Raw genomic sequence first — 16,363 nt, 5'->3', positions numbered from 1 at the left:
AGCATAGAGGAGGTTTTTAGTCGGTACGGGGTCCGACATATGGGCCCCGGTTCGGGTCTTCAATACGTAAATGTATTTTCCTACTCTCCACAAAAAATAAATTCGATTGGTATTTTTTTATGTATGTACACCGATTACGTTGAGATTTATGATCCGATTTACATGATCCATCTCTAGTTTGATGCAGAATGTTTGCTATTTGGTCCCAGTCTTACATAGTTCGGCCCAATAGTTATCATTTTATGAATATTTTTGTTTACGTGGATTAAATAATTATTGTTTGCATATTGCTTTTTAGGAGTTTTCATTTAGGCTGATTGTTTTTTTATTACTATTAACTGTGTCCCGATAAGTCGGCCTTACGGCCGTTCCCAATATACTATCTACAGACAGAGATAAATTACTACCTTCTACTGTCAGTAATTAGCTGTAAATAATCTGAAGCTGTCCCAATATACCCGATATGTCATTCTTATCGCCTTATATTGGGACGCGTCAATTGCAATTTCCATACAAACTTCTATCGCTGGTAAACTATACGCCTATTCCCTCTCCCTCCTTCCCATATTCCCTCTCCCTCCTTCCCTTTCCCAAGATCCCCCCCCCCCACCCCACACCCCTCTTATATTTATATATTATATATGTATGTATACATATCTATGTATTTATTTACCTTAGTTTTTAAGTTAGTTGTTAAGTTCTAGTCATTAGTCTTAAGTTAGGTTAAGTGATAGGTTAATATTACGTTATATCAATAGCAAATAGCCAGGTTTTCCCAGTTTCCTGGATTCCCCCCCCCCCCACAAACCTCATGTATTAGTTTTTAAGCATAATAAAGTTTTATCCCTCAATACGTAGATAGGGTTGTAGAAATAAGTTTTCTGATACCTACATATATAAGGCTTAATTGTAAATTGCTTTAATAAGTAGATTTAAGTAATTTTGTTACAATTTAATACCAAATATAGAAATTTTGAATTTGATTTTTTTTTTTTTTGGGTAAACTATACGTCGTCCCATTGGCGGACAGCGTGTACGCGAAGTTGAGCTACCGTCGATAAGTTTATTGGGTCAGAAAAGTCAACGATAGCTACGATTTTTATCTCAAGTAGGCCACAATCGGAGATAGACTGAATATTGGGAACGACCGTTCAGACTAACTGTCATTCAAATCTAACAAACGTTCTTCACGATATTTTAGTGTCTCACAAGAACGTGAAATATATAATAATAATAAGAATGTTGACAAACTTTTTTTTTACACAAATTATCTTGCCCCAAGTTAAGCATATATAGCCTGTGTTATGTGTTACAAGACAATGATATATTTAATACAATATACTTACTTAAACATACATATATTCATATAAACATACATAAATAAATTTAAACATCCATGACTCGGAAACAAACATCCATATTCATCATATAAATGCTTGCACCTACCGGGATTCGAACCCGGGACCTCTAGCTTAGTAGGTAGGATCGCTAACCACTCGGCTATACAGGTATATAGGTTGTTGAAATATAGTTTCGTACAGCATATTTCGAAGTCGATTCTTTTTTCCGTTCCCGTTTTTTGGGATACATATTGTTTAAGGCGCGGGGCACCCTTCGTAACAAATACAATTAAAAGCAACGAAATCTTATAGTTTACCTGATTTCATCTAGAAAAATCCTACTGTAGTATAAATGACAACCCATTGCATACACTTATTTGCTATTTTAACTGACCACTGTTTCGGCATTAATTTAGAATGTGATATGAAATTGTTTTCTCCTCTGACCTCCTCACCTAATTCGATTGAAGAAAATCTAGACCTTTCACCATCTCATACAAATTTCAGCTCATATTTAGGTTATGAATCATTAGCATCACAATTAAGTGAATCTGAATCTGTGGAGCTCTCAGATTTTTGGTGCGAATCTTTCTCAGAATTATTCCTAAGATTAGCATAGGGATGTATTCTGTATTTAATCAACAAAGACTGATTAGGCTAAGATTGTTATAATATTAAGTTGAATGACATATTATTCATAATCGGCCTTACAAATAAAATTCGCATAAAGTTATAACTAATCATAAACCAAGTAAATGTAAAATGTTTACAAATAGACATTTTGTTTACGATTGGTTAATTCGAACGTATAACGTTTCCCGCGTTTATTTGCAAGGCAGCTTGTCATTTGGAAAACTTCAGAATTATCATTGTATTGACAGTGTTGTCAACGATATTGTAAACATTTTGCATATTCTTTGTTTATGCTTAGTTATGAGTTTATACCAAGTTTATTTGTAAGGCCGAAAATGTTTTATTTATTGTTAAGATATTTTTTGTTACGGTTTTACGGCGGAGCTACTGAACCGATTTTAATAAAATTTGGTACAGCGATAGACTAGAGCTTGAGAAACAACATAGGTTACATTTTATCCCGTAAAATTCCATGATTCCCGCGGGTTTCTTAAAAAAACTGAAATTAACGTCGATGAGCTATAACTATACCAATAGTAGGTTTAGTTTGCTATAGCAATCTTCTTCGAAATAAGATTCATATAATATGTTGGAAATCGGAGCGAAAACAGGAACCGGAACTGGAATAGGACATGATAATCTTCAATTCCAAACTTGCATATTTAGTCCAGTCATTTTTTCAAAATTTGTAAAGAATTTTGTATTCTATAATATTGAAATGAGATATTTCCAAACAAAGCGCAAAAAACCGATTTTTGTGACCTTTGACCTTGAAATTTAATAGTTGCCTACACCCTACCATATGCAGGTTTTGAGACAACTTTTAGGGTGTAAATATACAAGTATTTACAGACTTACAGCTGGGTATCGCGAATTCCGAGATTCTGACCTAATTTAAGCTTAAATGACGGGACTAATTATTACTAAAACCCTTTATCTACGCAGTCGAAGTCGCGGGCATCAGCTAGTAAACTAATAATTAAAAGTAATGCTTTAATATAATATCTTTAATAACATATAGTATCTTCTTGATACCTCAACTGAAATTGAAATAACAAAAATTTTAACAAAAAAACAACCATCTTCAAAAACACTTCCAAAACAATAAATATAATATAATGAAGTATAAAAATAATTGCGTATTTTTCAATCTAATTAATTAATCTAATTCTAATTTCGACAATTGTTATTTTTAGAATTGGTACCACACGGGTGGCTTGTAAATAAAAAAAGAATTATCCAAATCAGTTCATCCAGTCGAAAGTGCGGTGGTAACGAACATAAAAAAAAACATACCAACGAATTGAGAACCTCCTCCTTTTTTGAAGTCGGTAATTAAAATATAGATCGGAGGAAGGACATCAAATAACAATTGCAACCGGAAAGCTGCACTTGACATTATAAGTTCACGATATATGATTGCTTTTTGCTTAAGGGCTTCAAACATATCTGTTGGCTAGGAATTAGATCGGCTCCTAGCCAGTACCGACTTACGTAGCTATGGACCATCCATGCACTTGTGAATTATTTCTATTGTGCTAATATAAACTATAGAAAGATATACTAAGCAGTTATTATTGATAACTAGCTGACCCGGCAAACGTTTTTTTGCCATATAAATTATTTTTAGAGTTACATCGTTTCTTGAACATTGCAACATTACTTTATTTTTCTAAAATTAAAGATTTTTTTTAAAATAAACGACGCCTAAGTTACTCATTATTACATCAGCTACCAGCCAATAAAAGTCACGTCAAAATCGGTCCTGCCATTTCGGAGATTAGACGGAACAAACAGACAGACAGTCAGACAAAAATTGTAATAAAGATTATTTTGGTGTATACCGTATATATATATTCATATACATGCAACGGTTATTTCAATATCACAAACAGACACTCCAATTTTATTTATATGTATAGATGTGAGATGTGCAATGCCCAAATCTTAAATACGATTAGTTATTGTGGCACGTTGCTAAAATATTTCAAATTTGTTGCTAGTCTTTATCTCGAGTTCTGCTCTTTCTGAACATACGAAATACCCAGTAATTTTCTGGGTCAAAAATCCCTTAGATCATGTAACCTATCCTTAGTTTAACTTACGGACACATTGCTGTCACCGTTTAATGACAAGATCTTATCTATCCATAGTTATGTCCAATATAGTTATAGTTCAATGCTATCTGTCAATTGTTTATTGAAGTGTAAGTAAGTGTACAAGGATAAATTTGTCTACCTCTAGTAAGTTAAACTAAGGAAAGATAGGCTATTGAAAACGGCCGTAATACGTCTAGATAGACTATGACAGCTGTGAAAACGTCGAAAAAAATAGACTTAACTCTATTTTGAGCAATTCACGCACACTAACACAAAGTGTCATATAAATCGGTTACAATCACACAAAGAAAACGCGAGTGTAAGACGCAGCTTGTCATGCACACTAAAGTATTGAACCTGGCCTGTTTTTATCGGTTGTTTTAACGGTTAAATTATCTAAGAAAAAATTCCATGGAAAGCATGATTGGCATAGATAGTTAATTTCGCGATCACTAGAAGGCAAATTAAAATTGACTTCGAATAAACTGAGGATTTATAAATAGGGCACGGCAATACTTCAAGCCAGCCCACATTCTAGAGCTCTACAAGACGCAGTTCCGGCCATAAATTGTGTCTGGTGTACTCCAGTATCAACTCGAGCTATTAGACCGCGTGCAACACAAATTGCTCGAATTTTCTAGAAACTTTCATCCACACAATCACACTTTAGAATAAGCTTCCTATCGCGGAAATATTTAGGACGATACGACATAGTTACCTTGAAAACAATAACTGAGTTCAAAAGCTTTAAAAATAAAAGTTTTACTTACACAAGTTTTATTTTCATAAGTTATTCAAAATTTAATACTTTTTGTCTCTATCTTTCTATTGTCACTACAGAATTACATGACAGGGTGAAGTAATAATAACTTTTCCTTGCGTTTATTAATAAGTTAAAATACACCTAAGATTAGCAAAAACTCAAAATAAATGCTTATAATTGGCATAAAAGGCATTTCTCAAAATTGATTCCTTTAGAATTGTTTTTGATGTCATTTCTAATAACTACTAGATACTACTACCGCTTGGGAAAGAAATGGCGAGAGAAGTAGCTCAGGTCTTTTTAAAGTGTTAATACGCATGAAATCATATCTAAATGTCTTCTGAATTTAACCTAAAATCAAAACGATTTAAGTCGTCACGCATTCCAAAATTTATTAAGACATAGCGTAATGCGTTACAATTCCAATCACCAAGTAGAGGGCCCGTCAGCCCACAACTTAACATGAAAATTCTCCTCTGCCTGTTACAAAATTTAGTTAATTTGTAGACCAATATGCAGACCGCACCTAGAGTGTCCTTATATTAATTACAAGTTGCAACAGGCGTCGTCGTCTGCATGGACGCTATAGAGCAGAAAAATACTATGTCTTCTATTAGTGTAATAATAATGAAAGTTGATTTATGTGAGAGATAAACTTTTTAATGTAAAATAAATGTATATAATACTAGCTGACCCGACAGACGTTGTTCTGTTCATAATAAAAAAACTCTTGCGGATGGAATTTTGGAAAATCCGTTCTTAGCTGACCTCTACTCGGCGAAAAGAATATCCCTACCAAATTTCAAGTCTTTAAGAGACAAGAGATATCCTGATGAGTCTATATACGTGGAAATCTCTTATAAATATAGATAAATTGTCATTTTTGTGTTCTATAACACAATAAATGAATATTGTATATAACCACATAAATATTAGTACTTTTAAACTGTTAAAAAGCAATTCGTACGAAATTATTCCCTAACCACTCCAAAATATTCAAAGATGTACAACGTTAATGTTGAAGTTATCACTACTGCCGACACTACCGGAGTGCAACACGTATTTTTTTTCTACACACGTATTATAGCACGAGGAATAACGATATATAATGACTTTTCTCATAAGGCTCATTGTTAGCGACCACACATAATAAACTGTAAAAATATCTCACGGCTGAGATTGATCCCTCGAGCTAAATTTATTTAATTCTCGTCCATTGGTGGTTCAGTAGACATATATGAGTTCCATGAGGCTTACGGTAGCTAAAGTATGACAGAAGTGGTCTAGTTGACTGGCTAACGTCAAGATTTAATTTGGTAGTCGAAGTACGCGCGCATCGTAAAATTCGCTCTCATATTTTTTTATTAACACGCCAAAAGATGTATAACTTAAAAAATATTCAATATATAGATGCAGTTTTTACTTTGGTACGATTTCATTATACCTATGGATAGGTGTTTATTTTTATTTATTTTTTAAGGTGTTTCCGTGACGATACGACATGGGTACCTTCAAGAAAAGCGCGTACACCTTCCTTAAAGGCCGGCCGCTCTTGTGATTCCTCTGGTGTTGCAGGAGAGTGTGTGCGGCGGAGATCACTTAACACCAGGTGACCCGTACGCTCGTTTGTCCTCCTATTCCATAATAAAAAAAAAGCACACCACACCACAGCATATACAATTTTCTTAATCTACCAAATTTTCCTAATCTTACTAATTGTAACATATACAATTAGTAATTCTCAAGTATAGGACAATTATGGTGAACATAAAAATTACAAAAAATTCTCCCAAATTACTACTGAAAAATAGAACTAATACTACCGCTAAACACAAAATAAGAAATGAAAGTACAATTTATAAATTTAACTTATTAAAAAAAAAACTACTTATTTGACAAGCTAAGTATTCAACAATACTTTCTTTAAACCTGGCCAGCCCACTACCGAATATATCGAGCTCTGAATTAGTGTCGTTTAAGTTATTGTACTCGCGAAGAATTTTGTTTAATAATGATAACTTATTTTTTTTTCTCATAAATTATAGTTCATCTGCTATCACACTTATTATTTATAAATAAATCTATTTCTTTAATAATTTAATTATTATTCAATAGAACGACAAATGTCGCGTCGGCTGTTACTCTATTAAAATACTTAATTAGCAACTGAAATAATATAATATTGTATTCATATACTTTTAATTGACACTATTATAATATAAATAATATCATATCAATATTAGTTTGATCTGAAGGCCGTTGTATAACAAATAGTTTTTAATTAAACAAATACAATAGACATGTGCCCGTGGGGCTCTGGCAAAGGGCAACGATTTAGTGAAGTATTTTAATTAAGGTCACGTACACTAGAGGTCGCTTTGCATTGTGTCCATTTAAAAGTAAATTCATTGCTTTTACTAATTCTAGTAGGTTCATTAGATTCATAATAATAATAATTATAACTTTATTTCCCAAACATTACAATAATTAATAATAGTTAGTAGTTACAAGTTACAAATAGTTCTAAATTATATTATTAATTATTTACATACAAAACAGGGAGCAAAGACAATTAAACTAGTATGAACTGTGTTTCAACTGTCAGAGACTACTCGGTACAAGACAACATCATTACCTACATAGTCAATCATATTATCAAAATCAGATAAAATAAAAGTATAACTTCTAAAATGTGTGTGTATGTGTGTGTGTGTGTGTGAGAGAGAGAGTGTGTGTGTGTTTAGATATGTTATTATGAGTTGTTTATATTTATTAAGTTGTTTTATTGTGTAAAATTCTCGGTCTCATGGAAATTCAGCCCATGGAGCCAGCTTTTGGTTGTTTTTTTGCATTGTAATAAAGTCTGTGGGTATATGTTTAGTCTTATAATAGCTTTAAGGGTAAATATACTTTTTTAATAATGTCCCAGGCGTTCTTCAGGCATTATCTATAAATTGCGTAAGTATTTATGCTTTCATAATTTAATTTTGATAGATGTAACTGACCTATTGGTAGATTGTCAGTATCTAATAAAATGGTAACAGTTACTTAGGAAATATATGTTCAAGCGAATTTCGACCTACTTGTTTATCATGACTGCAGGAAAATAACATGAAGGTGGGTCACGATTAAATTTTGTCGATAGTACAATGACATTCGCTGTTTGTGACAGAAAAATATCTGGCCGTCCACTTAGTATTCGTACAAGGCTATCAGAGCATTGGAGGAAAGAATTCGAGAAATCCTGTTTGAAAGCCAAACATTCTACACCGGGAAATGATTATACGGCACTTAAAAACTATGTCACGTAATTTAAAGCATGACCTTGACCTTGAGACTGATAAGAGACGAACTGGTCATTATTTCAAAATGAACCTCTACTTAAGTGGAACGCAAAGAGAGGACGACCAAATTTCTGACAAGAATTTTTTTGCCATCAAGCAATATTTCTACAAATAAAATTACCGGTGGCAAAAGGAGTAGGCGTTATCTGACTTTAGCGATGGTTTGCTTTTTTTTTTTTTTTTTTTTTTTATATATTTATTAATAAAAAACAAATTTTACATTGCGGTTTCAAAGCAATAAAAACCACTGAGGTTTGTACAATTGCTAAATTAAGTCTACACCAACAGAGTTAAATTAATAAAAGAAAAAATAGTTCACAATCACTTAGCTATACATTATAATTATACAAATAAAAGTAAAAGTACTTGATACAATTAATAGTTAAGCACGATAAGTTGATCGGTGGTCAGTCAAGTCTTAAAAAGTATTTTTTGTGATACCTATAAACGAGTGACTGAGCAATACTTATGAAAAAGGTGTCAAATTATCACAGGCGTATCAAGACATTTATTTAATATATAAGAGGGGGCAAACGGGTAAGAGTAATGGACATCCGCAACAACAGGTGTCAAGAGATGCGTTGGCGGCCTTTAAGGTGGGAGTGTGCTCTTTTCTTGAAGGTCTCTACGTCGTATCGGTTCGGGAAAACACTGCTGGTAATTGCATCCACACTGTGGCTGTACAAGAAATTTCATGGAATGCCAGACGTCAAGGTGATGTGGGTATTTTGCATTTTGACGTATTGTCCGGTGGTGGAATTCGGCAGCTGGAATCAACCCGAACAGCTCCTCTAATCACTCCCCATGATAAATGCGGTAGAAGATGCAGAGAGAATTACTTGAGAAAGTAGTTAAGCTTCTTACCAACGCCATGTGTCCAACGCCAACCGAGAATGGTCCTTTCAGCAAGAAGCAACCGGTACACACAGCTCGATCAAAATAAGCAAAGTTGGAAACGAACGTGTTTGACTTCATAGCTGAACAATTTGTTATGTTTTTAAAGTGATAACCCTCACTTCTAGGATTAATACACAAATAAAATTTGAAAAACAAAATTTTGTGAACGATGCGGCTCGACTCGAACCCACGACCTCCGGCGCTCCGTGCCGGTGCTCTAACCAACTGAGCTAATCGTCCGAGTGACGTATCGTCATAAAATCTTGTATGCTTTGTTCAACTCTCATATTTCATAGCTGAAGACTGGCCGTAATCTAGCCGAAATCTTAATCTGTGAGATTATGATTTATGGTCACTCTAAGGGAGTGGCATGCTCTAAACGCCATGACAATTTGAAATTCCCAAAAGAATCCATCAAATTGGCAGGAAGAATTTTGTGTGGGTTGACACAAATTATCTTGCCCCAAAGTAGGCATAGCCTGTGCTATGGGTACAATACAACGATATATTTAATACAATATACTTACTTAAACCTACATAAATAATATAAACATCCATAACTCGGAAACAAACAATTATATTCATCAAATAAATGTTTGCACCTATCAGAATTCGAACCCGGGACCACTAGCGCAGTGGGCAGGGTCTCTGACCACTGGGCTATATAGGTTGTAAAAAAAATGTGTAACACTCGCGTATATCAAAGATTTTTTTTTAATGAAAATAAGAAACGAGAGCATGACGTTCAGCTGATGGTAATTGATAGAGCGTATCATTACAACACAGTGCCGCTCAAGATTATTGAAAAACCCAAAAATTATAATCGGTACTACAATAATTGCGCTTGTCACCTTGAGACATATGAAGTTAAGTCTCATTTGCCCAGTAATTTCACTAGCTACGGCGCCCTTCAGACCGAAACACAGTAATGTTTACACATAACTGCTTCACAGCAGAAGAAGGCGCCGTTGTGGTACCCACAATCTAGCTGGCATCCTGTGCAAAGGAGCCTCGCACTGGTATATCCATCATATAAATATACAATTTGAAGTTCCCAAAAGAATCGTTTCTTTTAAAATTATATTTACATACTTTGACACAAATTATCTTGCCCCAAAGTAGTAGGCATAGCCTGTGCTATGGGTACAAAACAACGATATATTTAATACAATATACTTACTTAAACATACATAAATACATATAAACATACATAACTCAGAAACAAACAATTATATTCATCAAATAAATGTTTGCACCGACCGGGATTTGAAACGGGGACCTCTAGCGCAGTAGGCAGGGCACTAAACACTATGTTGGCCATATAGGTCGTAAAAAAAAAGTGTAACACTCGCGTTAATTAACGAAAATAGCATAATATGGCTTCAGGCTTACCTGTAGGGGACACTTCCCGCCAGGAATATGTAAGTAGTGTGCAGCAGACCCACTTGGAAGGCAGCCAATGCCACCATGATGAACACCCTCACGTGGTATCTTCCCGCCTGTCCCAGCGCCACCATAATTCCGTCCACGTCCACTCCAGCTGTCAGTCGGACCTGAGCCATGCTGGTGTCGTACGCCCGTGTGCTCATCGTTCACCGCTTCGCCGCGCACTGGTTACTGAGTCAGCCTGCCCCGACCGATGGAGCGCGGCTTTCTATCATGCTCTATGTCAGGGACTCTTGTCAATCAAATTACACGCCATTGTTGAGGTTAACTGGACCACTGCTCAAACAGCACTTATATTGACGACACATAGACTTTATTGTAAAACTTGGGTGATTGTTATAAGACGCGAACTTAACTTTTTTTTATGTAAGTAAGGGAAGAGACGAGCAGAACATTCAGCTGGTGGTAATTTACAATGCAGTGCCGCTCAGGATCCTTGAAAAACCTCAATTATTCTGAGCGGTAATACAACTGCGCTCGTCACCTTGAGACATAAGATGTTAAGTCTCATTTGCCCAGTAATTTCACTAGCTACGGCGCCCTTCAGACCGAAACACAGTAATGCTTACACATTACTGCTTCAAGGCAGAAATAGGCACCGTTGTGGTACCCATAATCTAGCCGGCATCCTGTGCAAAGGAGCCTCCCACTGGTAGAACTATTGCATTGGGCTGTCTTAGCTTAAGCTAAGCATGCTAGAAAGATTTAACTAATATACTTCTAAAACTATTGAACTTCTGCGTTCAGCGCAGCATATTTCTCTCCAAAAAGTGATTCGTTAAAAAATATTGTGATATTTTATATATGTCTGTTATTGGCAGCTGCCATTGATACAGTACGAGTAAACTTGCACACGGACTGACTGACGGACCCACACGGACTGACTGACGGACCCACACGGACTGACTGACGGACTCACACGGACTGACTGACGGACTGACATACACCGGGTACTAGGTACAATGAGACCTCTTCTGGTGGTGACAAAAAAAGATCTGGCCGTCCACGTAGTGTTCGTACGAAAAAGGTGGTCAAAGCAGTATGGGAAAGAATTCAAAGAAATCCTGTCCGAAAGCAAAAGATTTTATCTCGGGAGATGGAAATAGCATCTAGAACCATGTCACGTATTTTAAAAGATGATTTAGAATTTGCAGATTTTCTTAACTGATTATTTAAAAAAGAATAGGGTGGTAAAATTGAAACAACTACTGAAGCGGTATGCAAAGGGAAGCCATAGAAAATTTTTGATTATGGATGAGAATTTTTTTACAACTGAGCAACATTTTAACAAACAAAATGACCGTATTAATGCTCAAAGCTCTAAAGAAGCTTACCAATTAGTCGACAGAGTCTGGGCACTTGGGCACTGTCCGACTTCAGTAATGATTTGGTGGGGTATTACCATACTTTTGTGAAAAAGGTATCAAACAACACCACGTTCAATAACCAAGAATGGTCCTAGCAGCAAGAATCGGCACCGGTTCATAAAGCTTGGTCTACACAGTCTTGGTTGGAAACGAACGTTTCGGACTTCATCAGAGCTGAAGACTGACCGTTGTCAAGTACCGCTCAGGCATTTTAAATAACTTTAAATGATCTTTTTAAACTTTAAAGTGTTCGCAAATATTGTATATTTGCTTTAAAAGAGTGCAAAATAAAATGCTGGGAGGATTTCTTACGGCGCTTCTTCAGAGCGCCATTTGTTTCCGAAACGGTAGTAGTATCTAGTATATTAGTAATGACATCAAAATGAGTACTAGGCATCCGCGTTGCCGAGTCCATACCTATGATTTGTGTTAAAATAACTTATTTTAAAAGTAGTTTTTGGATCAATTACATAGATTACCAGAGCGCCGGCAACATATACCCACTGGTGATCGAACCTTCAACAGCTCACAAGACACTCTGATGTCAATAAGCCTTCAGGAAATCATAGAGGACCACTGAGCACGAATGTATTATTCTTACTTATTGAATAAATGAAAAGTGACATATATACTTATTTTATTCATTATTTTTTACATAATATCATTGTTCAACATCTGCAAACAAACTGTGGAACACCTGCGTTCGGCAAACATATTGATTGTGATTATCCTATAGCGATATAAATGACTGTACAATATTGTATATTTTTATTGAAAAGAGCGCAAAAAAAGAATGCTGGGAGAGTTTCTTGCGCCGCTTCTTCACTCTCAGAGCTCTATTTGTTTCCGAAGCGGTAGTATTTATTAGAAATGACATCAAATAGAATTCTAAAGGAATCAATTTTGAGAAAATAAATGCCTTTTATTATGTATTTGCCTATATATAGGTACTATGAAATACTTTATCACTACATATTATTATACAACAAAGTCCTCCGCAGCGTCTGTCTGTCTGTCTGTTCCCGATAAAACTACTGCACCGATCATGCTGTTTTCACCAATGGACATCGTGGTTCTCGAGAAAGGTTTGAGTATATAATTTGCAAAGTTTTTGTATATATTATTGAAATTGTTGAAGATGTCGGATAGGATAATAGGCCGTCTGGGAGCTTTCAACGAAAACGCCCCTTGAGATATAACAAAATAATGTATGGTGGAATTGTGTATCTTACGTAGGTTCGTCATGCACACTGAATGGCATTGCTTGCGACGGCGTCGTGTGCCGGGTCGTCTCCTAATATTACACGACTAATATATTGGATGCAGCACCTTACAAACTAATTTAGGTATTACGTATATTACAGCCATTGTAAAATACTGTATTTGATTGAAAAGAGTGGACGTTGAGTTTCTTATATTATGTTCTCCTCACGAGCTCAACTTTTTAGTATTTAATAGTAATTTAAAAGAAATATAAAGCGAATGAAGCGCTTAGTTTAATCCTAATTAAATTAAGTTTATTTAACTTTTGTCTAAGTTTATTTGATTTTTCTACAGAAAAGTCCGCGATATGTATATCTCTTAAGGAAAACATACTATATGCATTTTAATACTTTAAAAAATTTAAGATTTTTATTTTTTATATTTTTTTTATGATAATAAGGGACGAGGCGAGTAGGATGTTCAGCTGATGGTAATTGATACGCCATGCCCATTACAATGCAGTGCCGCTCAGGATTCTCCAAAAACCCAAATTCTGAGCGGCACTACAATTGCACTCGTCACCTTGAGACATAAGATGTTAATCCTCATTTGCCCAGTAATTTCACTAGCTATGGCGCCCTTCAAACCGAAACACAGTAAAGCTTACACATTACTGCTTCACGGCAGAAATAGGCGCCGTTGTGGTACCCATAATCTAGCCGGCTTCCTGTGCAAAGGAGCTTCCCACTGCTGAGATCTGTTTACACAAATACTATATTAATCCTTATTATTTTATAACTAAATAATAATATAAAATCATTCAGGAAAACGTTTTAGTTTCATTTTTAATATATCAATATATAGTTCTTAATAATCAATACGAAGAATTATTAGAAGTTGTCAATTCCAAAACCACGGAAATATCATCTCTCCGCTTTGAAAAAGACACCCTATGTGATACCGTAAGCGAGTTAAAATCTCGAATTGGGTCTATGGAGCAAATTGCACGACAGAGCAATATAGAAATTATTGGAATCCCGGAACATAGAAACGAAAATACAAAGAAAATTGTCGAACAACTCTGTAGCGTAGTTGGGTTTAACCTTTCATCGTCAAAGAATATTTTATTGGCTACGAGAGTTGCTAAGTATAATCGTGAATCAAATAAGCCAAGAGCCCTTATATGTCAGCTTCCTAAAAAATTAATGCGCGACAATTTACTTGCAGCTGTTATATTATATAACAAGATACACAAAGACACTAAACTCTCCTCAACGCTATTGGGCATTGCTGGTCCCCAAGTGCCAATATTTGTGAACGAACACTTGACGCGAGCCAACAAATCCTTGCAGGCCGATGCCCGAAAGAAAGCCAAAGAAAACGGTTATAAATTTGTTTGGGTAAGAAACAGTAAAATATTTATCCGTAAAGACGAAAATTCTCCCTCCAAGACTATTTTGAGCCCGGAACAACTGGAAAAGTTATTTAAATAATTTTCTTATTTATTTTAGAATTCTTGTTTATATTGTTTTCTCACCGTTCTGTTTAGATTTTAATTTTATTTAATTTATATGTCTATTAATTTAAATGTTTTTAATAATGCAACATTAGATATATACTACCAAAATATAAGGGGAATGAGAACTAAGTTGGATGAGATTAATAAAAACGTATTATTACATAATTATATGATAATTATACTAACTGAGACCTGGCTTAATAGCAATATTTATGATGGAGAAATATTTGACGATCGCTATGAGATTTATAGACGTGATAGGCAGTCTAATTCTTCATATAGTAATAGGGATGGTGGCGGTGTTCTCATTGCCGTACATAAATGTATTAAATCTCATAGAATGACCTCTTTTGAAAGTATTGCGGAAGACTTATGGGTAGAATTAGAGATTAAAATTGCTAATGGGTTTGACAAATTAAGCTTATGTGCCGTATATATGTCTCCTCCTATTGATAAAACAGTTCTTCAGGCCTTTTTCTCGAAATCATCTATTGCTGTATATGAATCTAAGAAACATTTGATAATTGGGGATTTTAATATGAGTTTTATAAAATGTACCATAGAGGACGACAATAAATTTCTGGAACCCATTAATTTTCAAACTCCAATAGGGACCTCTTTGATTGACCACATGGCTTTTTGTAATAGTAAACAATTTAATTCTGTGTTAAATAAAAATAGTAGAGTTTTAGATTTGGTGCTGTCAGACATAAAGAGTGTGACGGTAGTGGAGACATTAGATGCTATCTCAAGTACGGATTATCATCATCCACCATTAAATGTATCGTTAGACCTGCTTCAAATGAGTTATTTAAAAGAAAAAAATAATGTCCATGAAAATTCTCTCAATTTCTTCAAGGGTGCATATGAATTAATAAAAAGTGAAATTTCATCGATAAACTGGTTGTCAGAATTAAGTAGCTGTATGGATATAGATGCTATGGTAACGAAATTTTATTCCATTTTACATAAATTTATAAATCTACATGTTCCTAAACAATTCAAACGAAATTATAAATACCCTCCCTGGTTCACACATAACCTTATTCAAGTGTTGAATGAGAAAGAAAAGATACGAAAACGCTACAAAAAATATATGAATGAAATGGATAAACTACAATATAACTTATTAAAAGAAAGATCTCGTGTGCTTATAAATAGTGCTTATGAAAAATATATAAAAAAAATATAAGATAATAAAAAAGTAAACCCAAAAATGTTCTGGTCTTACATAAAATCTAAAAGAGGTAATTAATACAAGTGTAATTCCATCTTTAATGAAATTTAACGATAGTTCATCGAACGATGGCACTGAGATTGCTAACTATTTTGCTGAGTTCTTTTCATCTATATATAATAACACATCAAAAATTGTATCACCACAAAAGGATAGACACACTACATCAAAATTTAATAAAAATAGTACAAATCACCTACAGGTAAGCGAAACAGAAGTTAAAAATAAGTTAATGTCTCTTGTCATTAATAAAAGTGCGGGAACTGATGGTATACCTCCCGTATTCTATAAAAATTGTGCTGCGGAATTATCGATACCTTTATCAATAATATATAATAAATCTCTGAGGGACGGTATATTTCCAAGTGAATGGAAAAAAGGGAAGGTGGTGCCTATATTCAAGAAGGGTAATAAATCGGATATTAAAAATTATAGACCAATTACTGTACTAAGTACTCCTGCCAAAATATTTGAATCTTTTGTCTGTTCCCAAATCTCATGGGAAACTAAACATT

At 34.6% G+C, this 16,363-nt stretch overlaps 1 protein-coding gene and 1 long non-coding RNA gene across 3 annotated transcripts in view; both read right to left on the bottom strand.

Moving 5' to 3' along the window:
- LOC126974427 (organic cation transporter protein-like) overlaps positions 1–10,677 on the bottom strand; it is a 75,817-nt gene extending 65,140 nt beyond the window's left edge. For both annotated transcript variants that reach the window (XR_007731527.1, XM_050821916.1), the window contains exon 1: positions 10,469–10,677. Coding sequence is in view for 1 of the 2 variants with exons in the window: in XM_050821916.1 (XP_050677873.1) it covers positions 10,469–10,665 (197 nt within the window). In the remaining variant the exon portion in view is untranslated. The remainder of the gene's footprint in view (positions 1–10,468) is intronic.
- LOC126974509 (uncharacterized) overlaps positions 1–16,363 on the bottom strand; it is a 289,593-nt gene that overhangs the window by 65,140 nt on the left and 208,090 nt on the right. The window lies entirely within an intron of this gene.

Source organism: Leptidea sinapis, chromosome 32 (genome assembly GCF_905404315.1).
Source record: "Leptidea sinapis chromosome 32, ilLepSina1.1, whole genome shotgun sequence".
Taxonomy (NCBI): Eukaryota; Metazoa; Arthropoda; class Insecta; order Lepidoptera; family Pieridae; genus Leptidea; species Leptidea sinapis.
The sequence above is the reverse complement of the archived record's forward strand: the minus strand, read 5'-3'. Positions and strand labels throughout refer to the sequence as shown.